This window comes from Zingiber officinale, chromosome 4A (assembly GCF_018446385.1).
Source record: "Zingiber officinale cultivar Zhangliang chromosome 4A, Zo_v1.1, whole genome shotgun sequence".
NCBI lineage: Eukaryota > Viridiplantae > Streptophyta > Magnoliopsida > Zingiberales > Zingiberaceae > Zingiber > Zingiber officinale.
In genome coordinates, this window is record NC_055992.1 from 127,958,229 (window position 1) to 127,982,637 (window position 24,409).

General features: G+C 35.3%; 2 protein-coding genes across 2 annotated transcripts; both read right to left on the reverse strand.

Moving 5' to 3' along the window:
• Positions 1-579: 579 nt before the first annotated feature.
• LOC121971111 (U1 small nuclear ribonucleoprotein C-like) lies at positions 580-13,532 on the reverse strand. The gene is made up of 5 exons (XM_042522236.1): positions 13,374-13,532; positions 13,255-13,297; positions 11,826-11,867; positions 11,474-11,747; positions 580-1,071 (listed from the first exon to the last, which is right to left on the reverse strand). Exons 1-5 carry the CDS (start codon positions 13,379-13,381, stop codon positions 839-841), a joined length of 600 nt encoding a protein of 199 aa, XP_042378170.1. The 5' UTR covers positions 13,382-13,532; the 3' UTR covers positions 580-838.
• Positions 13,533-15,701: 2,169 nt separating this feature from the next.
• Positions 15,702-17,044, reverse strand: LOC121973657 (F-box protein At1g67340-like). The gene is made up of 3 exons (XM_042525047.1): positions 16,843-17,044; positions 16,600-16,762; positions 15,702-16,532 (listed from the first exon to the last, which is right to left on the reverse strand). Exons 1-3 carry the CDS (start codon positions 16,968-16,970, stop codon positions 15,825-15,827), a joined length of 999 nt encoding a protein of 332 aa, XP_042380981.1. The 5' UTR covers positions 16,971-17,044; the 3' UTR covers positions 15,702-15,824.
• Between the last annotated feature and the right edge of the window lie 7,365 nt (positions 17,045-24,409).

The following is a 24,409-nucleotide window of genomic DNA, read 5'->3' on the forward strand; positions in this document are numbered from 1 at the left end:
AAAGCAAAAAACATCGGCAAACTCCCAGCAGACAACTAATCTGATCATAAAGGAATGAGTCTTCTATCGTCTGTATGAGTATTGTTTGAAATTGAAATATAGTTGTAAAGTCTCGTTCTCGAAGGTAGTTAGGTAGATATACACTTTCTTATCTTTATTTAACTTAAAAATATAAAAATGTAATTTAAAATGACACGATTTATCATTTAAAAAAAAAACAGATAACGCTGGCTAACGGATTTCTCTTTTATCTTTCCCGGTTGAATTTGATCAAAATCATTTCATTCTTTCTTTCTTTTGTTTTTTTGGGTCCGACTATCGCTCGCTGAACATGTAGGTTCAGTCGAATTGACATTTGCTAAGATTTTTTTACTGACCAAAATAAATTTGTACAAGAATGTCCCACCGATTTTCAAATGTGTTTATTTTATAATGGTTCTAAATAATAAATGAACACGAGTAAATTGGAGTAGAATATCAAACTTGTTCAATGACATTCTGCCCATTCCTTCAAAGCTCAATGTATATTTCTTTGATAATTGGGTAGGCATTCATATCTCAGGAGCAAATTTACGATGATGTTGTAATATCAACACTCAGCATTTATTTAGGCCACGACAATTGGAAGACAGGTTTAAAAGGAAAGCCATTGTACTAAAATTACCAAATCAGATGAGTAACCAGACTAATTCTCTTCTAATCTAACACTGTTTTGGGTGCATTAAGTTTAGTCTATGGATGAGGCTGTCAGATGCAAGACACAATCAAAATAAAGAGCATAGAAAATCCACAGTTCATATCTCAGCCAGGTTTCTGGAAATAACCTTGTCCGTAGGTCTTACGGTGCAGGAGTAGTAAAGGATTCAAAGTTTGTCGATGCGCTTGATGACGGATTGCCCTGGTAGAAAGCTGGTGCAGAAGTACTGGTGGTTGGCATTGTCACGGCCCCTGAAATGGGCGGTGCTAATGTGGGTGGCCTTGGTAGACTACTCTGAGTTGGTGTCGATGTTGGTGCACCTGGCGGTACGACTGTAGGTGGGGGCGCAGCAACTGTAGGAACAGCTCCATAACCTGCCAATTACGGGAATTACGACTATAAATTGATTTGTCAACGTTTAGAAGCTGCTATAAGATAATGTAAATCCTTCTGCAACTGCTACGTTTTTGTACCGGTAGCTATTTACTAAAGAATAAAAACTAAAATCATGCGACTTTACTAGGGTGTAAACATGCCAAACTGTTTGCGAACTATTCAAGTCTCGGTTAAAAAAAAAATTCATTCAAGTTCATTTGATTAAGTTAACAAGCCGAGTTCGAGCCTAATTTCCAGCTCAAATATATTATCAAGCCGAACTCGAGCTTAATAGTATTTAGTTGGTTGGAAAATTAGGAGATCTTGATTGCATAAAATCAGGAAATAATCTTTGAAATAATGATCGCATAAAATCAAGAAAGAATGTTGGGAAATTAGGAAATAATTGATTTTAGTCATTTCCATTTCTTATATTTTCTTTCTTTTATTTGTTCATATTTCAGCAATTTGCATCTTCGATTTATTGATATAATGTCTAATTGAAAATGAATAATAAAAAATTCCTCTTCTTCTAGTTTTTTTTCTTCAATCTTCCCAATTTTCTTCATGGTATCAGAGCCTTAGGTTCGATCTAGGGTTTATTTTTTTTCCCCATGGCAAATTAACATCCATGGAAGACTCCCTTAATCGGCACGAGTAGAGACTCAATGGTGTCTAGAGAAGAAATGACTGTCAACTCAAATTTAAACTCACCGATATCTTTAGATGGTTCGATAAATGTATTCTCTAATTCACTCCAAGTTAATATTCAGCGTCCTAACGGGAAGAACTACATAGAATGGTCACAGACTGTGCACCTGGTTTTAGAAGGGAAAGGTAAACTTGGATATGTTACAAGTGATAAAACCAACTGATGGAGACCCCAAATTTAAAGGCTGGAAATCTAAAAATTCGCTCCTTATCGCATGGTTAGTTAATTCCATGGAGCCCCCTATCAGAAAGTCATTTATGTTCCTACCTACAGCCAAAGAGGTGTGGGAGGCAGTTAGAGACACTTATTCAGATTTGGAGAACTCTTTGCAAATTTTTAGCCTAAAATCAAGGCTATGGCAAGCGAAGCAAGGGAAACGTGATGTGACTTCCTACTACAATGAATTGATGACATTGTTGCAAGAACTTGATCTATGTTACGATAATATTTGGAATTGTGTTGATGATAGTGTTCGCAAGAGAATAATCGGGTGCCTAAATATTGGAAGAAAAGAACTGATGGTGAAGGTCGTGCACTTTAAACTATTATCTCAAATCAAGAGGGGCTATCTATTCCTAACATACTTCCTTTCACCAAGGAACAAATAGACGAACTGTACAAACTCCTTGAGTCTCAGAAAAATCATTCATGTTCAATAGCTCAAAAAGGTAATTGCATGACAACAACCTTCCTTAGTGTCAATTCTAATTGCGCCTGGATCATTGACTCAGGTGCAACTGATCATATAACAGGAATGTCAAACTTTTTCTCTTCTTATAGACCTTGTGCAGATAACCAAAAAATTAAGATTGCAGATGGCTCTCTTTTAGCTATTGCAGGAAAAGGTTCTGTAGTAGTATCACCTATGCTCACTCTAAATGATATCCTTCATGTTCCAAAGTTATCTTGTAACCTTTTATCTATCAGTAAATTGGTTCATGATCAAAATTGTCAAACTAATTTCTTTTCGTCTCACTGTGTATTCCAAGATTTGACCTCGGGTAGGATGATTGGCAGTGCTAAACAGAATGGAGGACTCTACTTCCTTGATAATGGATCTGAAACAAGAAAACAATCTCAACCAAGAGGTTCTTGCTTTGAATCTATTTTTATTTCGAACCATAATATTATGTTGTGGCATTTTAGATTAGGGCATCCTAGTTTTCGATATTTAAAGCATTTGTTTCCTAAATTGTTTCATAATAAAGATCCATCATTGTTTCATTGTGAAGTATGTGAGATTGCAAAACATCACCGCACATTCTTCCCTTCACGGCCATACAAGTCATCAAAACCATTTACCATAATTCACAGTGATGTTTGGAGTCCTAGTAAGATAAACACTCCCTCTAATAAGAAATAGTTTATCACATTTACTGATGATCATACTTGACTTTGCTGGGTGTATTTATTAAAGGAAAAATCAGAAGTTGAACAAGTCTTTAAAATTTTTTTCAATATGTTGCAGGCTCAATTTCAAACTAACATATAGTTTTTTAGAAGTGACAATGGGAAGAAATATTTTAACACAATCTTAGGAAAATTTTTCCTTGAAAAGGGAATAGTGCATCACAATTCGTGTATAGATAAACCTCAACAAAATGGTATTGCTGAAAGAAAAAATAAACACCTTCTGGAGGTAGCCCGGGCATTACTTTTTTCCACCAAAGTACCAAAATATTTGTTGGGTGAAGCTATTTTAACTGCTGCACATTTAATTAATAGAATGTCATCTAAAATTCTACAATTTAAGACTTCATTCAATACATTTACAACATGTTTTCCTACTGTTGGTCTTTCTGCTAATTTACCATTAAAAATATTTGGATGCACAACTTTTATTCACGAACATAGGATAACTGGAAAACTTGAGCCAAGGGCAAGAAAATGTGTCTTCGTGGGTTACTCCCCTACGCAAAAAGGTTATAAGTGTTATGATCCGATATCAAAAAAAAAAAATTTGTGACAATGGATATCACATTTTTTGAATCACAACCTTCTTTTTAAGGACATTCATCTTCAAGGAGGAGAGTTCAAGGGAAGATTCATTTACTAGCTTTAATGATATGTTTGAATTTGAGCCTACTACCTCTACACACAAAAAACAAATGGACAAGGATCGTTCTTGAAACTTCTCTCATAATAAGTGATGTTTCTACTAAATCCAAGCCTACATTTGAAAATCAAAAGTCTGAAAAAAAAAACTTGTGAAAAACCTAGTACAATACTACAACATGATGAGACATGTAATAGATTAAGGAAGGGAAACAAACTTTGAAGGGAATCGTCTACTATAAAAAGAATTATTAGAAAGGGAAAAATAAATCATCTCTATAGCATAGTCGTGATTTCGAGCCAAGAGAGAATCTTCATTCCAAAATTAGTATAGATAATTTTCTTCTAAGGTTTGATAGTCAATCTAAGTCTGATATGCCAATAGCTCTTTGAAAAGGTGACACATCTTGTACCAAACACCCTATATCAAATTGTGTCGTATTCAAATTTATCTTCATCCCTTGTCACTTTTTGTTCTCAATTATCCTACGTAGACATTCCTAAAAATGTACAAGAAGTCCTACAAGTTCCGAAGTAGAAGGAAGTTGTGCTTTGAGGAGATAAGAGCTCTTGAAAGGAATAATACTTGGAAGATTGTTCCCAACAGGGAAAAGAATTGTAGGATGTAAGTAGGTTTTCACTGTGAAGTATAACTCAGATAGTTCAGTGAAGCGATATAAGGCTAGATTGGCAAACCTATGGTGTTGATTACTCTGAGACATTTGCTTCCGTTACAAAACTAATACGATGAGAGTACTTTTATTTATTGTTGTTAATCTAGACGGGCCTTTGATGCAATTAGACGTAAAAAAATGTCTTCCTCAATGGTGATTTAGAAGAGGTGTACATGGATAGTCCACCGGGCTTTGAGGAGAAATTCGGCTCAAAGGTGTGTAAATTAAGAAAGTCTTTGTATGGTCTCAAGCAATCTCCGAGAGCTTAGTTTGAGAAATTTACTCAATCGGTCAAGAAACAAAGATACACTCAAGGACAAACAGATCATACATTAGTTTAATATTATTGTCCTGATAGTGTATGTGGATGATATTATTCTCACGAGTAATGATATGATTGAAGTAGAAAGACTGAAGAAAAGCTTAGCAGTTGAATTTGTGATCAAGGATTTGGGAACATTAAGGTATTTCCTTGGTATGGAAGTCACTCGCTCTAGAGAAGGTTTGTTGTCTCTCAACGGAAGTATATCCTTGATCTCTTGGAGAAAACAGGAATGAGTGGTTGTAGATCCACAGAGACTCTCATGGATCCTAATATAAAACTCTGGGGAAAAGGAAGTGTTCCTGTAGTTGGGAAACTAATTTACCTATCTCATACTTGGCAGACATTGCTTTTCAGAGTGTTGTGAGTCAGTTCATGCATGCACCATTTGAAGAACACCTTGAGGCTGTTTATAAAATTCTAAGATATTTGAAGACTATTCCCGGAAAAGGTCTAATTTTTAGAAAGACTAATCAAAGGAGTGCTGATATGATTACCGATGTAGATTGGGCAGGATCGATTAATGATAGAAGATCCACTTCAGGATATTGCACCTTTGTATGGGGAAACCTAGTAATATGGAGGAGTAAGAAACAAAGTGTTGTAGCCAGAAGTAGTGCAGAAATTGAGTTTCAAGCAATAGCTCAGGGAGTCTGTGAGGTGTTGTGACGGCAATTTACCAAAAGATGTATTTAGATTTCGAATTTACCAAAGGGCACATGCTACTTTGTTATTTACCAAAGGGTGCATCTTTTTATAGTGTTTTTTCTATTCTACCCTCCTGACAAATTTGACTGATTTTCTTTTTATTTTCTCTGTCATTTCTCTACGTCTTCTCTTTTCTCCTATGCATGCAACATCTCTTTTCTTTCCTCTCCGTTTGTTTCTTTCCTCTCTTTACAGTGCTCTTTCTATGCATGCATGCATGATAACGTGAACTTAAAAAGCCTTCTGAGAAGTCGATTCTTCTAAAAACATTTTAACACCCTTAAGAAACCAAAATAAACAATGGATAATACCGTTTAACTCCTTACAACCCCAGAAATTCACAGAAACTTAAATGGGTGTAATCGGAGCTTTCTAGGTCCATAAGTGGATTTCGACCAAAACTCACTGATGGACTTAGAGAGCTCCGATTGTATCTATTTCGGTTCCTATGGATTTTTGAGATTGCAAGAAGTTCAAATACGTTTGGCCTGATATGATTCCATATCAGGCCCAACGTGGAAAATTTTGACGATTCTTTCTTATTACATTTTAACACTTCTGAGAAGCCGAAATAAACAATGAATAGCATATTTGAACTCCTTGCAACCTCAAAAATCTACAGGAACCGAAATGGATCGAAACTCACTGATGGACCTAGAGAACTTCGATTGCACTCATTTCAATTCATGTGAATTTTTGGGGTTGCAAGGAGCTAAATGGTGTTATCCATTGCTTATTTTGGCTTCTCAGGAGTGCTAAAATGTTTTTAGAAAAATCGGCGTGCAAAAGAGAAAAAATAAAAAAAAGAGGAGAGGAAAGAGAAGATATGTTGCATGCATAGGAGGAAAGAGAAGAGAGAGAAATGGCAGAGAAAATAAAAAAAAAGTCAAATTTATCAGGAGGATAGAATGAGAAGAGCACGGTAAAAAGGTACGTCCTTTGGTAAATAACAAATTAGCATGCACCTTTTGCTAAACTCAAAAACCTAAATACGCTTTTTGGTAAATTGCAGGTGTTGTGGATATACAGACTTAAAGAGCTCAAGAAACTCAGAACTACCATTGAAGTTATATTGTGATAATAAGACCGCAATAAGCATTGCTAATAATCCAGTCCAACATAATAGAACGAAACACATTAAAATTGATCACATTTTATAAAGGATAAAATTGAAGTTAGAACCATTTGCTTACTATTTGTACCACCTAATCAACAAATAGCTGACATCTTGACGAAGGAACTTGCAAGAGTCAACTTTGAATAGTTAACAAGCAAGTTGTGCATGATTGATATTTATGCACCAACATAAAATCAGGAAATAATCTTTGAGATAATGATAGCATAAAATCAGGAAATAATTGATTTTAGTAATTTCCATTTCTCATGTTTCCTTTCTTTTATTTGTTCCTATTTCAGCACTTTGTATCTTCTATTTATCGATGTAATGTCTAGTTAAAAATGAATAATAAAAAATTCCTCTTCTTCTAGTTTTTTTTTCTTCAATCTTTTCGATTTTCTTCAGGTTCGTGAACTCGCGAGCGTGTTCGTTTAGCGGCTCGTGAATGTGTTCGTAAGAAGCTCACGACCATATTCGTTAAGAGGCTCATTTAAATATCACCTTCCAAACTCCAAAAGAGAAGTTATATAGACAAAATTAAATCAATGGCTGAGACCGGTCTCCTACTTTCTCAATCCGCTGAGATTGTTTCAAATCTAACCAATTCAATATGGGAAATAAAATTCGTTCTCTCTTTTATGGACAGTTTGCAATCATCAAACCCTAGCCTACCCCATCCGTTACCTCGCCGACTGTTAGAGTGTATACTAAAAGCCTAGCTTTTTGTAAATATTTATTTTGAAATAAAGAATCACATTGGTCAAATGTCTACATTTATATGCTAAGTGTAGTTGTTCAATTAATTTATATTGTAGATAACATGGTGTGTGGTGTCACACAGAAAATCATGTTATCAGTTCCTTATAAGTTATAAATAGTAGCTCACGACTAAGATGGATAGGAACAAACCATTGGAATAGTCGTAGTGTAATTTGGTATTAGTTTATCTTGACTATAAAATTACACTAGTACACTGTGAGTGTATTGAGCAGGATCATTTGAGGAAGTTTCTTTTTATACTGACTATATAAAAAAATAATACCTCTGTTATTATGGAAATGTGTACTCTTAATCATGATATAATAATAAGCACATATACTTAATACTTATTTCTTTAATTTATCAATGGGTGTGATTTAGCTCGTTAAATCAATAGGCCCGATAAGTTGGGAAATGATATTATTTATATGGTGTTGTTGATTATAGAATGAAACTGTGTCCTAGTAATCTAGGTTGATGATGTCCCCTTGAGGAGCTCATAAAGATTGTCATGTAAACCCTGCAGGTGGACTTAGTCCGACATGACGATAAGGTTGAGTGGTACTACTTTTGAAGCTAGATATTAATTAAAGTGAGTTGTCAGTAACTCATTTAATTAGTGGACATTCAATATCTTAAACACAGGGAGACTAACACACTCATGATAAAAAGGAACTCATATAGTAATATGGGATTGGTGCGGTAGAGCAATAATAACTCTTTAATGGAATGAGATATTATTGATGAACTCGAGTTGGGTGTTCGGGGTGAACATGAGAAGCTCAAGTTCATCGGAAGACCAAAACCAATTCCTCCTCTCGGTCCCTGTCGTAGCCTCTTATTTATAAAGTCTTATACCCACCTAAACCCAACTTCTTACCCACCTTGAGGTGGTCGGCCAAGCCTAGCTTGGAGCCCAAGCTAAGGCCGGCCAAACCAAGGCTAGATGGGTTCAAGTGGTGGTCGGCCCTAGCTTGGAGCCCAAGCTTAGGTGGCCCGCCACAATAAATTAAAAGGGGATTTTAATTTTTTAAAAAATCTTTCCTTATGTGAAAGCCATGGTTTTAAAAGAGAGTTTAAAATTTAAATCTTTCCTTTTATAGCTTTCTACAAAAGATTAAAAGAAATATTTGATTTCTTTCCTTATTTGTAGTTGAAAAGGAAGATTTTAATTTTGGAGAAAACTTTCATTTTTTGTAACCATCCACATGTTTTAAAAGAGAGATTTTTATTTATAAAAGTTTCCTTTTATAACCAACCATGAAGGGATTTAAAGGAAGAAATTTTTTAATTAAAATTTCTTACCGGAAATAAATAAGGAAATTTTATTTTCATGCTTAAAACTTTCCTTGTTTGGAATTAAAGGGGTGGTCGGCCATTGAAAGATTAAAAGGAAATTTTAATTAAATTTTCCTTTTTAGACATTGGCAAGGAAAATAAGGAAGTTTTAATTATATTTAAAATTTTCCTTATTTGCCAAGACCAAGGAATATAAAAGAGAGGGTAGAGGTGTCTCACTTTACAACACACATCTATTATTCCTCTCTTCTCTTTTCCTTGGTGGTGGCCAACCCTCTTCAATTGCTCATCCTCTTCTCTTCTTCCTTGGAGGTCGGCGGCATCACATCTCTTAGAGCTTTTGGTGGTCGGATCTTGTTTGAGGAAGGAGATAAAGGAGGCTTTGTTTCCTAGCATCCCTTGGAGCTTGGTGGTGGTGGCCGAAACTTGGAAGGAAGAAGAAAGGCTTGGGTGGATTCTCATCTCGGTAGATCATCGCCCACACGACGTCCGAGATAAGAAGAGGAATACGACATAAGATCGTGAGGTCTATAAGCTACAAAAGGTATAACTAGTTTTGTTTCCGCATCATAACTAGTTCATCTTTTGTATGGATTTTGAAATACCAAACACAAGAGGCTAACGATTCTAGGTTTCGGATTTATGATTCGATTTTGTGTTTCTTTTGTTTATCGATCTTGTGATTCGATTGTTCTTAATGGTTAAACCTAGGGTTACTGTAAGGAGATTAAATATTGAATTTCGTTGAAAAGCTTTGTCTAGGAAGTGGTGGATGATCTCATACCCAAGAAGGCCTAGTGTCTCGCCATGTTTAACCTGGAAGCCGATCTCTGAAGTTAATATTTAATCAAATTTGTAACATGGGTGGATTTGGATTAATAATGTTAAGCATCGTTTGCAATCCAAATCTAAACCTCTAAGAACAGATAAGTTGAATTTGGAATCAATAATGTTAAGTTCTGTTTGCGATTCCAAATTTAATTTCTAAATAACACAATAGGTTGTTAGGAATGGTTCGGGACTTGTACAAAATTTTTGTACAGGGAACCAGTACGATATTCCGAGTAGCAACCAACAACCGACATCGTTGCTGCCGACCCTCAGAAGATCGACAGCCTCCCGAGAAACTCTCGTCACCTTGTTGTCACCTCGTCATCTAGGGGTGGTTCGGTATGGTATACCGAACCACCGACTCATATACCGTTATCATACCGAAAAATTTAGTATAAAAAAATTTCATATTGATATTATATAGGAATTTTGGTGTACCGAAAATTCGGTATTTTCAGTACACCGAAATTCTAGTATGGTATTAATTCCATATCGTTTATAGTAAAATTTCAGAAATGCTAAGGTATACCGAAAATTTTAATACAAATCTTATACCGATAGTAATACCGAAAAATTCAATATGATATAATACCGTACCGAAATTTTCAGTATACCATAAAATATGTATATGTCGATACAGTAAGTACGGTATACTAAATTTTCAATATTTTCCCTCACCCCTATTGTCATCTCATCGACTCTGTTGTCTTGTCACCTTCTTAAACCCTCATCACCTAGTCGTCACTGTCGCTTGCAAAGAAACTCTCAAGGACAATCAAATCTTTGATCTCCAAATCAAATCCCCACTAGTCCGGCACTGACAATCTCTTCTCTGCATTCTCCAAGCTAGATTTTTTGCTTTACTCATATTTCCCTTCCTTTTTCTACTTTTGTGTTTGCACCACTTTTTTTGCATTGTTTGCTTGTAGAGTTTGAGTGTTTGACCAATTGACATTTTTTTGTTCAGATCCATGTTTTTTGTTGGCATTTTTGTATTTGATTCTTAACTGAAAGAGTTCTATTGTAATGTCATTGGCATGGATAACAATTTTAAAGTAGTCTTGCTTGTGGGCAGTTTATTGTAATCTCGACTACGAGTCGTGGCTTTCATTTGCATGTTATGTATTCATTTTTATAGGTAATTTTCATGATATGCACTTGATTTTCACTGTAGGTGATTTTCACGAGCTCGAGCTCAATTATGTGCCTAATGAGCTCGAACTCAAGCTTGTTTAACAAGCCGAACTCGAACTAAGCTCATTTAATTTTCAAACTAGTTATTTTCGAGCCGAGCTTAAGTCATTCACGAACTCTTTAATTTCATTACGAACCGAACTCGAGTTTAAGAATTAAAGCTCGGATTGAACTCGAGCCAAGCTCAAGCTTAGGAAAAAGCTAATTGAGCCGAGCTCGAGCCTCATACTCTTCGGCTCAGTTCGGCTTGATTACACACCTAATTGAAAACTTACTGGAAATTCCTCCTTCCTAGTTTGACTGAGAAAACATCTAACCATTAGGGCTTCAGTTTTATCATGTTGTCTATCTTTGCAGTAATATTATCTGAATGCATTATGGTTAAGCCATCAACCATAACTATGCAATAATTGGGGGGAAATATATGCATTTGTAACATGTCAAACCAAGAAATCCATGACATCCATGTTCTATTTAGAGAAGTCCGATAAACTTGTCTATATAAAATTAAAAACGATTGGCTAGAATGACCTAATAATACAGTCAAATAACAAAATTGGCTTGGCTTGCTGTGTGATGATGAGAAGTTCATGTAATTAATTACCTGAACTATAAACATTAGCTTGGAAGGACTTTAACATAATAGCCTACTAACAGAACAAAGAATACAAGTAAAAGAGATTGTTAAGTAACTAAAATTTAAGAGCAACCAAAACCTTTTTTAATATACCTGGTGCACCAACTGGAAGCGGCAAAACTGGGGGTCTGACCCCTGGTAGAAGTGGTGCTGTCATAGGAACCTGAGGCGATGCTCCAACAGGTAAAATAGGAGGCATTAAAAATGGAAGAGGGGGTCGGGCCCCTGGCATGGTCATGAGATGTTGGTTAAAGGTGGCGCCAACTTGGAACGCTGCAGCCTGGCCTAGATGCTCCTTGATTCTCTGATCAATTAAACTTTGAGTTTGCTGCTCCTCAAATTGCTGATAGTAAGAGCGGACATTTGCCTGTTGTTGAAGGACTAATAAGTAAAAGATACAAAGTAGGAAAAGAATATAGTATATGAGGTCAGAAAGTATTGAAACCTTGTGCTTATAGCCAGCATTGTGTTGCTTTCTGACAGATGGCTGCAACGGAAAGAGATTGAAATAAGTTCATTCCCTCTCCAAAATACAAAAACACCATTTGCAAAACTCTACAAATATAGAGCCTAAAAAATTTGTGAAAAGCATGGTAGTTATGGCACATTAAAGAAATATGTGAAAGTACCTCCAAGTAACAGAAAAGGTTATGGTTAAAATATGCATAATAGTTAATGATCTAAGGAAGAAAAGGCAGAAAATTTAAATAGCATGTGACAATGAAACTCTATTTATATGGTTAAAATTTTGTATATTGAAATGAGTTATTTTGCTTGTTAGATGATAAAGTTGCCCCTTTTAGTAAAATAGGCTGTAACTAATAACAGAGAACATGTAATGAAGAAATTATATGTAGAAGATGTGGACCTAGTCTCTGAGCCTAGTCAAATGAGTAGTTTGGATCAGTATACAACTTTAAACCTGCTATCAGAATGTAAGCTCCTCCCTAAACACTCATTCAATAAGGTCGGAAAGAAACTGAGGGACAAGTAATAATGTAGAATTTCTACAATACCCAAGAATAATGCAAGATCATGTATCTTATTAGAATAACTATAAATTTGAGCTTCATAAAATCTGACCATTTAGTTAACAAAAGCTAATGAAGATTTATTTCAGTTTAATGAAAATCTATTTCAGTTTAATGAAAATCAAACCCACATGTTACAACGTGTGTGAGTTAAGCAAAATAGGTGATGCAAAATAAAGGAAATAGCAAGGTACAGGACAGGACTGGTTCTCGGGATGGAAGCCTAAGTATCATATGATGCAAGTTATAGCATTCCACACATAGAACGTCAATACATCTTCAATGAAGTTTATAAAGTACTCATAAAATGTGTAACAATATTCTATACTAAAGCTAATTAGGAGAACCCCGTCAGAGTCCCAAATTAGATAATAGTGTTTGGAGTGAGATCATAAAATTAATCCAATTTGCAAGAAATCTCAGTAATATATAACACAATGGTTTAGTGTATTTTATCAATTTAATCTGAAACACTACAAATTTCAGACTAACAAAGGAACACTTATATATGAAGAAAAATGAATTTAACCAGTAGGACTCAGAAAAAAATTTCAAGATCATATAGAAGACTATAGTATCTTTTATTAAAGAAATATCAGTGATGCCAATAGCTATTTCCTTTATAATTTCACAATCGAATAAGGGAACAATGATAATGGCAAATAGAAAGATCTAATATTAATTAAAGCTTTAATTTGTTGCTAATTATAAATAATCCTAATGCTATATTCGCACAGCCACAGCCGAGACCAAGCTGAAACCAAAATATCCAACTTGATCTAATGATTGGAATCCAAGTACAAGCATCAAGCCAAGATACACTAAAGAAATGGGGAAACTTACAGAATCATGAGTCAAGTAAGTATCGCAATAATCGCAATAGTACCTGAGACCAAAAGATTAGGATTTGTAAAATTGCACGGCAACACAAAAAGAAGGAAAGAAGAAAACGTCATTACTACCGAGGCATCTCGCCGGCGGAGAAACAAGAGGATTTCGATCGGACACGGAACCACGTCGATGGAGCAGAAGGCGGAGGCGAAATCGAAGAACCGAGAAGGGTGGAGACTGCCTACAGCAGCGGACGCCGGAAGAAGATGCCTTCGATTTCAACCTAACAAATCCTCTCCTACTTTTCGGGTTTCGGATCGTAGTCTATCGGGTCTATAAGAGTCCAATGCCAACAAAAATAAACACAAATTGTATCCGGAATTTCCGTGAATTAATAATTACTGTTTTTAATGAATAGTGATTAAATACGTGTAATATAATACATAAATATATATAAATTAATAAATATTTATTATTAGATAATTAAATAATATTATCCCACACTAATATAATTTATTTTATAAAAATATTAAAAATAAAATAGAAATTAAATTATTAATTATATATTAAAAATGTCTTATATCATATGAAGAACTAATGAGATAATTAATGAGATATATAGATGGATAAATGTGATTGTAATTTTTTTAAAATAATTAATGAGATATAGATGGATTGATGTGGTTGTATCGAAATGTAGAAGAATTGAAATATATGGATTGATATGTCAAAAATGATAAGAAGAAAAAATTTATCGTAAAAATTAAAAAGTGAGAAAGGGGGAGCTCTCTAGCGCTTAATATAATTCAATGTTCTGCTCCGGATAGGGTCTATAAGATGGGGAAGGGAAGATAAGCAATGCAATTGTTGCAAACCTTTTAGAAGAGTTGTCAAACAGAATTGACTTAACTCTTTCCATCTATTCTTTGAAGAGTTTCTCTTTTTCTCCCTTAGAAAACATAGGCCCTTAATTTAGCGGTTCAATTTGCTTCAATCGAAGTGATCGCTCTATTCCAGCAGCAAAAATGCCTTCTTTTACTTTTGTTTTGTTTCCTGATTTCACTTTCTTAGTGGAAGGCGTTAAGCGCCCCATTGGTCAATTAGGATTTGAAATCAAGTTCAAAGTGTGATGAAGAATTGATACGGATTGAGACAGTAATAGACAGTAATAAGAAACAATGCAGATAGTAAAAATTAAATTATGTCTAAGAATAAAAAATTAAAATTACTAGTAATCCTTGAATTTTTTTTCCATGTGAAAAAAATATTAATCTAACTTAATTTTAAATTTTATCAAAATTATTAAAGGTTTATGTTCTTAATTAAATAGTAAAATTTTAGAGTCCCGGTAAAAGGATAACTTTTTGAAGAAAAAAAGTGTTAATTTATTGTACTCTTAACTTTAAGTTTTAAACTATATTAAGGACACTCAAAGGCAATAGAAAAAGAAAAGTATAGTAATCATCTTGTTTAATAATTTAAGGAAAAAACTTTGAAGGTTCAAATTGTGAAATTGATAGAATTCCAATATTCCACCTTATTAATGGCTCCCAACCAAATCAGGCAGGGCATTAAACAACAGCAGTCGATCTCAAAACGAAAAAAAACAATCCAAAAAAGAAATTATTATTATTTTTGTCAGATACGTCATTAAATTTCAGGAAGAAACTGATAAACACTGCATGTGATGTGAGCATCCTCCCTGAGTGAGTGCCTGCCCTGATGGCTCAAGTCTCGACTCTCGAGAGAGAAGAAGTAGCAGCAGGCAGGTGGGAAGTGGGTGGCTGAGGCAGGGGAAATGAGATCGGATCTTCTGTCTCACAAAATCCTCTTCCTATGTCCCATTCAATTTTTTAAAATCTCATTAACACAATTAGAAATTTAAAAAATAAAACAAAAAAAGTGAATGGGACACAGGACAGGAGGTTCTTGGGGACAGAAATCCGATCTCGAAATCTAAAAGTGTAGATCATGCTTAAACAGATCTAGATTTGAAAAATGAGTTCAATTAGAAATTTAAAAAAAAAATCATATGATGAGAAGGTTTCGGTGCTCCACTTGCTGCTGTCATTTGATGGTGGAGCTGAATGTATGTTTCTATTCAACTACGAGATAAGAAGAAGAGAACAAGCCCCAATCTTTTACTTTAACTTTTTTTTGTTTTAACTTTTTCTTTTCCTATTCTCTTCTCTTTATTCCAGAATAATATGCTCTCTCTTGAAATTCTGGATACTGAATATTGTATTGACTTTCTTCCGATCATCTTCTTTCTTGATTCTATATGAAAATCTCAGCTTTGATTCGCATGGGTGATTGTGCTGATTAATTGTTTTTTTTTCAAAAAAAATAATTAAAGAGCGCCACTGTGGTTTGCGGATGATGATGAAGGACGGGCAAAGGGAGCTGCTGGAATTGATTCTTCTGGTGGGAAATGGAGTCCGGCGAGAAGAACAGCGAAGTGAAGAAAAGTTTAATGATTAGAAAGGGCCAAAACAACTCCAGTTACAAAAAAAAAAAAATCAGAGAGTTGTGGAATCTTGCATCAGTAATGCGGTGAGATGGTTGTCGTCATTCTTCTTTTCTCAGTCGGTGGCGGCGGCGCCGGCTGCGGCGACGTCGTAGATGGCCGGCGGTACGCACTCGGCCTTGTGCGATAGTCTCCAGTCCAGAGCCTGGCACGCCCTGGAGCAGTAGCTGACGACGCCGCAGACCGAGCACCGCCGGAACTCGTGCCGCCGGATCTCCGGGCGGCCGCAGTTGCGCTGCGAGCAGAGGCGCAGGTCCTCCGGCAGCGACGTGGCTGCGGATTCGAACCAGTCGACGAGGAACCGGTTGGCTGGGTGCGGCTCCGGCGGCGGCAGGTTCCAGCCGAAGTCGCTGAGGAGGGCGCTGCCGCCGCCGGAGGCGACCGCGGCAGCTTCCGCGATTCCTTCCGCGGTCATCCGTCGGCGTTGCCCATTCTTCCACGACGGCAACGACGCGATGGCGGACACGAGCTCCCGGGTGTTGGCTTGGAGCAAGAAACGGCGTCCCTCGTTGACATTCCGGCGGACGCCGTAGCCGTCTTGAAGGCAGTGACCGAGCTCGCGCAAGGCATCGACGTGGCCGCAGAAGGCCGCGCGGGCGCTCAGCGCGACGCCGGCGCGGAGGTCCTTGGCGTTCTTGGAGCCGCCGCTGCCGTTAAACTGGATGATCGCCAAAGAGTACAACGCCCATGGATGCGATCGGATCGCCGCCTTCGCCATCAACGACGCGCCGGATCCTCTGTTTCCGAGCGCATAGAACCGTATCTGAAACAATTTGCAGCAATTAAAATCCAATTTTGATGAATCGATCGACGCCCAAAGACGCATATACCATGCCCAAAATAAAGCAAGCTTCCAGATTGCCACAATCGACGCATCGACTGAGGAAACCATGAGCCGCCTCCGACCAAGCTTTCGCTCTGACGGCGAGGCATCTCCTGCTGGCCTTCGCCAACACCGACGGTTGATTTTCCAGAGCCCAAAATCTCTTGCACCTGCAAAATTCCATCCCAAGAAATCAAATCTTAGCCCGATTTCGAGCTTTTAAAATCAATGCCAGGAACAGGAACCGCACGTCAAAAAAGCGTTGAAGAGATCTTGAGGGCGGTCGGCGGAGGAGCTGAGCTTGGAAAGCACGAACACGAGAATATCATCTGGAAGCGCGTCGAAGCAATCGACCCCCGCCGAAGGGGCCACGAGCATCGGCCGTTTCCGGCCGCGGGGTTCGTCGATGCCCTGCCTCCGCCGCCGGTTCCCCCCTGCGCAACCGATCTGAGGCTCGTTCAATTAACTCCTTGGAAGTTAAAGATTAAGAATGAGTACTTCTCGTGCGCATGATAATTAGTTAACTTAAACAAGTTTAATCGTGTGATTGAAAGTTAAAACTAAATTTAGATGCATTCGTTTTTTTTTATGATTTATTTAGTTGGCATCGAGCATCGTACTTATGAACTAATTCTAAGGTAGTGCTAACAGTCAGATATATTATTATTTTTTTATTTATTTATTATTATTATTTTTTAACCTCAAGTATCTATTTTATACTGACTAATTATGGGATAGCTGATCCAATCCTATAAAAGAAAAAATTATTTTATTTTAATATTATACTTATTTTAGTAAAAAAACTAAAAAATATATATTTTTTAACATCGTCGGCCTAAAATATATATAGAAGCTTCTTTGATCATAGTATTGTCAATTCTAAGATATGGGACTAAAGAGAATTATATTTTTTTTATATAAAGCAACCAGAGAAAATTAATAAAGAGAAAAATTTATAATAATATGTCGCAGCCGAGTTTCGAACTCTAAATCACTGATTGTTTCGCTTGTGGAATTACTAATAAACCTTAGAATTATTTTTAGTTTAAATAGAAAAAATGACATTAACGTAAATGCATTTTAGGCTTCACCAAAGTTAGTTAGTAAAGGGGAGAGATTTTTAATAAAGTAGTAAGATTATTATTATTTTTTAACCTCAAGTATCTATTTTATACTGACTAATTATGGGATAGCTGATCCAATCCTATAAAAGTTTTTTATCGATCATAGAGTAAATTATGAAGTATTATACCCCGTGGTCCATCAACCTAGTATTTTTAGATCAACTGCTTATTAAGAAAAATTCATCTATTAATTTGTCAAAGTTGAAACTCAATCATTACATAGCTGAAAAAATTAAGGTGTCCTGCCGCCTCACAATTATTGGGACAAATTTATATGTATTTTTTTTCTTTTTTAATTGATATCATATATTTAATTTACAGAGATTAATCCTCGAATAATCAATCCTATAAAAATTTTGCATGATCATCAAAATAAATTAAAAAATATTTACAATAAATGTCCATCACTCTAATATTCTTAAATCAATCATTTACAAAGAAAAAATTATTTATTAATTTATTAGAATTGACCATTATTTCAAGGCAAGGCAAAGACTTAGATGCATTCGCACCTATTAACAAGGCAAAGGTGGCAATTTTTTCTCACGCGGGAAGGTTATTGCCAAAAGATATTTTATTTTAGATTTTTTTTTCTTTTTTAAGAAATACAAATAAATGATTAACTTACACATTTTACATATATTTAAAAAATGCCCTCCGACTATGATGCATTAAGTAGGATATCTAAGTTTTCATTTATGTATGATGATGAATTTATAGAATTTTTTTTTTTAAATTGGGTATGTAATCAAAGGATGTTGAATTTCTTGGCCACCGGCCACGAATGTTTTCCGATTTACTTAAAATTTCGTGAGACCGGATCGATCACCCAACACTGAGCAATAACGCTAATTGGATTTATTTGACTAGACTATTAATTCTATTTTAACTGAAAAATACTCTTATTTTGATAGTATTTTAATTAAAATTGCTATAATATAAAATAAATTTTATCAATACTACTCAAAATAATTTTGATTAAAATTATTTCAATATTAATCATAAAATACTTTAATATTAATTAAAATTATTCAAACTATATTAATTAGCTAAATAATTTGTAGTCAAATAATGAAACTACGCACATCTACCTATTTCCCTTTCATCAATTGACATTTAATTGAAGTCCTTATCTATTACTAATTTCGTCTACTTGAACGACCTAATTATGGGATTCCGCCAACTTCTATAATTTAATTTTAAAATAAATAAGTTGATCGTAATTGTACTTTTTTAATACGATATGGATACCTCCAAGGGAATAAATACTCGACTAGCTACGCTATATACGTATAAACAATAATGTTGCTTTCATCAATCTCGGTCCAATGGCATACCTAAAATAGTTGAGGAGTCATGGAAGATGAGGAATGACACTGAGGGTTATAGTTTAGGGTTTTCCTCAACCAAACCTCATCAATGATAAACCTACCTCAAATTTTTCGTATAAACTATTTTTCCCCCTATCTCGATCGTTGGGTGTTAATTGAATTGGTAGATGTTCTCAAGTTAAGGTTAAGCGGTGACTCAAGTCGAGTAAAGCCCACCTAATTAGCATGCTCAAAGAAGAGCAACCGCAAGTTCTCAGCTAACAAGGAATCGATTCAATGGATGGTCATGTAGATGGAAAATCTATTAAACAAGTAATTAGCAAAGTCCAATGGTGATTAAGGAGGCACGCGAGAGGGATTCTCTTAATCCATCCATTAATTAAATAAAAAGAATTGCAAAAGAGGTTAGAAAGTACTTACCTCAGCTAATCGAGCTTTTAATTTATATTAGTGTGTTTTTGTCTTAAGTTGACCTATCTCCCTAAAAAACATATTCTATGATCTAAGTTCATGCACCTAAAATAATGAACAATATAAAATAATAAAATAAAAAATAATTTCTATTTTGCTACAAAGTCATTAGTTTTCTATTTAAAGATTTATATTCTCAGAATAGTAACCCTTAAATCTTTGTTTAAATTCTATTATCTCAACATAACTATTTTGAAATTTTTATTACTTGACTATCTAGTTAACATGTTTGTCAGTTCTATTTTTTTTCTTCCCTAGCTATCTTGCTATAGGCTTGACTAAATATTGAATTAATTAGCTTCCCAACGAAGGGAATAGAATCGTAAACTACTAGAAAAATAATGATTAACGATTGAAATTTCAGTAAGTAAATATAAATTTAGTTGCTATATTTAGCGATGAAAATTTAATTTCGTAGTTAATTTTATTATAAATTTGATTAAATATATATTTTAATATTTAAAATCCCATATATAATTATAATATAATATGATCCTATCCGAAATCGGAGAAGATGTCGAGCTAGACAGGTGGCGATGCTATTAGCTGGGAGAAGACTTTGCTAGGAAAAGATGACGACACTTGGTGCTCCTTTCGACTCCCTTTTGAGACACTCAAAAAAAGCCCATAGAACGTTAGGGCAAAAATCAAAAAAAGGGTCCCTAGTGTAGGTCCTTTGATACTCAAGTTAGTATATACCTGAGCAAAATGTACATGTAGATCAGCTCACTCATAATAAGAATGAGAGTGTGTATTCTAGAGTTGGCTTAGTGTGTATCTTGCCAGTGGAGAGAACCTCCTTTTATATCACCCTCTGATAAGCTCTATAGTAATGAGACAACAAGGAATATTCGGTGTTAGAAGTTGTGGAAGGTGTACAATCTAGAATTTGTACAGCTATCCTTTGAGGAATTTTTTTGCTATATGTATATAAATAGTCTCGTGTAACCTCTGCAATAATGGTAGAAGTTGTATAGTTATCTTCGCAAGAATGTTCCATTGAATGTATATATTGTAACCGAAAAATATTCTCTGACAAATAGTTATTACCCCTAATAAGTTGTTGTGATTCTCTGACAATGTTATTTTCTGAAATTATCTCGGCATGATTTTTGGTCGATAGGATGTATTTTATACTGGTAGATCGATATATGAGTAGCCGGATACCAAGTCTTGTAAGGCCATTCGGGCCCCCAGGGCGTAGCGCAGATGGTGAACGCATGAAATTTCTAGCGTAATGATCAAAGGTCGATTTTTAGAAACTGATGACCTGAGGTTTACCCCCACTATGCGCTTAACGCCTGTGTACCTGCATTTACCTCCCTACATATATGTGGGATCAGCACTAGGGGGTTGTTAATGTAATGGATCTATATATTTTTTTCTATAAGGTCATTCAACTATATTAAGACATTCAGCTATATATTATGTGGTGCTAGGGATTTGACATTGAAGTAATAAGGGACCAAGTCCCCTAGGCTCGACCGTCTCTATAATCGATCAGACATATATTGGGATACTTACCTCTGAAAAAGGGGGACAAGTCCCGAGAGATCCGATCGGTACTATTATCCGATCGGATCTGTAATGAGAATTGTCTGGCTTTTGTTCTTATTTTCATACAAGAAATAAGAATACTGAGCTGTCTAAATTTGACCGACATTATAACCAGTTAGATATAAGGAGCATAAGTATATGAAAAGACTAGCAGATTTGGCCAACTGTTGGATTGACCAACCATATACTAAGAGCCATAGCATATGTGGGGAGTTGTTTTGTATGCTCGATCGGATATATGTTTGACCGGTGTAATAATTCGATCATCCCTTAAACCTAACCAGCTTACGCTTGATAGAATATATAATAGACATCAGTATAGAAGTGAACCACTAGGTCTCTCAAGTCCGACCGACTTTTATTTATTAATTCTCTTATTAATGAAGGTCTTAGTGTTGAATGAGGAGTACAGCACTATTGAGAGTGATATATTGATTGCCACCTTATTTTGATTTTGACCGTCACATCATGTCTAGGCCTACTAATAACATCTGTATCATAATACAATTAATATTAATATTAATATTAATCAAAATAATCTTATTAACGATATACAAATATACACAAGCAAATTGGTATTTCACTTTGTTGTTTTCATTAATACCAATTTGCTTTATATTGAAATGAGATTTTGTTCTGACACTGAATATTTATTAATCTTCGGTTGCGTCAACTCAATTTTCAATTCTGGCAAATTTTATATTTAACTGGTTGTCCTTCCTGATTACCTTATATGCTTAGCAAGTGTTTGAGCTGATGAGATTGAAGTTGCCAGTGGAGATCGTGAAAGCTAACAATTTGAAGACCAAAACACTCTATTATCCGAAGGCAACACATGTGTCGAAAGCAACGCAAATAATTAAGCATTTTGAGAATGAAGTTCCATAGGAACCTGCCACATATGGTTAAAGTAATATTTTTTTTTTTAAAAAATTATTTGTTGATTATAAGTTTTTTTTGACGTAAATTTTCTTTTAATTATTGTTATTTAACTTTTTAATTGCTTGAAATTTATGTTAACTTTATTAAAAAAATCGATGTTTAACATATGTTTAATTTAAGTTATTCTTTCATAACTTTATTGCATGCAATAATTAAAATGGATGTATGCTCCTTTTGGTAATTTTGTTAATAAAAAGATCTTATAATACCAAACACATCAATATCTTTAAGTTGATTATAAGAAGCTATCTCAGTACATCCTCTTTCGAAATACCACAATTCAATTAACATTTTATCCATTTCACCTGATAATTCGCCTGATTCAGACTTCGAGCAAGATGAATGATATTATCGAAGTTATGAAATTCAACAATATATTCATACTAATTGTATAGAGAATCTTTTATTTCTTAAGTTCCCGATGTTGTTAGTGATTGGTACTCTTTGCTTCTCTCTTTTTGTTTTTTTTTTTTCCATGAAGGATCCAAAAGGCTTTTTCCTAATTTTTTTTGGCATAAGATAAATGAGGTTATAAGAGAAACCACAAAATTAGGGGAATAATTAGAACAAAACTAGCGACCTGAATAATTTTTCACTTCTCTTCTCCTATATCTTGTTGATGCAAAATATTGTATTTCACATGCTTAATAATTTATCAAAAAGTTAAGCCTTCAAAGTCCACCTTGCATTATTTACTTAGCACATGCTAAATAATCTATTAGAAGGTGACAAGGTTCCATGTGTTCTTAACAATTACACCTCAACAAACACCATGGAAATTTATTGAAATGTTTGAAATCCTTTTCCATTTATTTCAAAATGTGATTAATATACACAATTTTATGTGTAAATAAACTTTTGAAATTATTCTGTTTATTTGATAAATGTATGTCTCAAAATTAAAACCATTATAGAAAATAGTAGAGGAGATGGATGGGCATTGATTGAAGAAATGTATGTTTGAACAAACATCTACGATGACATATGATTGTCCATTTGAATTTTTTCTTTCTAGTTTTTTTCTTCATAGGAATTCTTTCGAGAATAAATAATTTATTCATATACCGAACAAAAATAATTTGGTGGAAGTTTGCATTTTCATACGAGGTCATTTCAATTATTGGAACAATTCAATATTTCATCTTGCCACCTATATTTTGATGCGAACTCCCTTGATTATTTCTTGCTTAAATCCAAAGTTTATTTCTAAACACCTTTAAAGTTGATTATTGTAATTTGGTTGTTATAACTGCATATTAACGACTCATTTAAACTTATAAATTACTACCTTCACCTATCTTTCTCATTTTTGGTCATCTTCGAGCCTCGCAAAGAACACACACCCACCTTGCCTAGCTTGGTTGTCCCTTTAATTTGGTAAAGTCGAGGTAAATACTTTCCTTATGTGCTAGTCACTATTTCAAAGGCTAGTAGTCGCCCGTGATTTATCTCCTCCGTGTTGGCCCTGGGATGGGCTGGCGGGGGCGAGCGTATTCACCTTTTTTGCCACAATTGGTTGTCCCCTTAGAGTCCCCTCAGGACAATCTAGTGGTTAGCGCAGGAGGTATTGTCATCATGAGGTTTGAGATTTGAATCTCGACATAGCCGAGGTAAATGCCCTCTTCATGCATCAGTCATTATTCCAAAGGCTAGCTAGTAGTCATTTGTGATTTACCTCCTCCGTGTTGACCCTGGGACGGATTGGCGGAGGCACGGGGGCGCGCGTAGTCACCTTTTGCCACCTTGGTTGTCTCCTTGGGACGGTCTAGTGGCTAGCACATGAAGTACTGTTAACTTGAGGTTTGAGATTCGAATTTCAGCATAGTCAAGGTAAATGTGGTAGACTTACTACAATGGGGAAGGGATCAATTCTCAGCGGGCACATACCCTTGTAAAAAAAAATCCCTCTTACCCTGTAGCCAACTTGGCGGTCGGCTATAAGCTGACCTCGTAATTTACCTCCCTTCATATAACATGAGAACAAACTGTGAAAGACGCCTAGGGTGAACGTAATCATCTTTTGCTACAATTAAGTTAGTTTAGTTCACATAACCCAGGGACGGACTATGAGGGGTGTATCAGGTGAGCGTAATCACGTTTACTATAATTGAGTTAGCCATGTTGATATTCGGGTGACAGAATTACTTCATTGGTAAGGGTCAATTCTCGCGGGGTTTATTCCCTTGAGAATTAAATGTTCTCCCACCTAGGAGGATACTCAGTACGTAATTTATCACCTTTCATCTTGCTATAAAATCGATAATGAGGGGAGTTCGGAGTAAGCGAAATCATATTTTTTACTTCATTGAGTTATCACCCAGAAGTCCCCATGGTGTATAACCTAGTTGGTATTAAGGTGATAGAGTTACTTCATTGGGTAAAAGTTGATTCT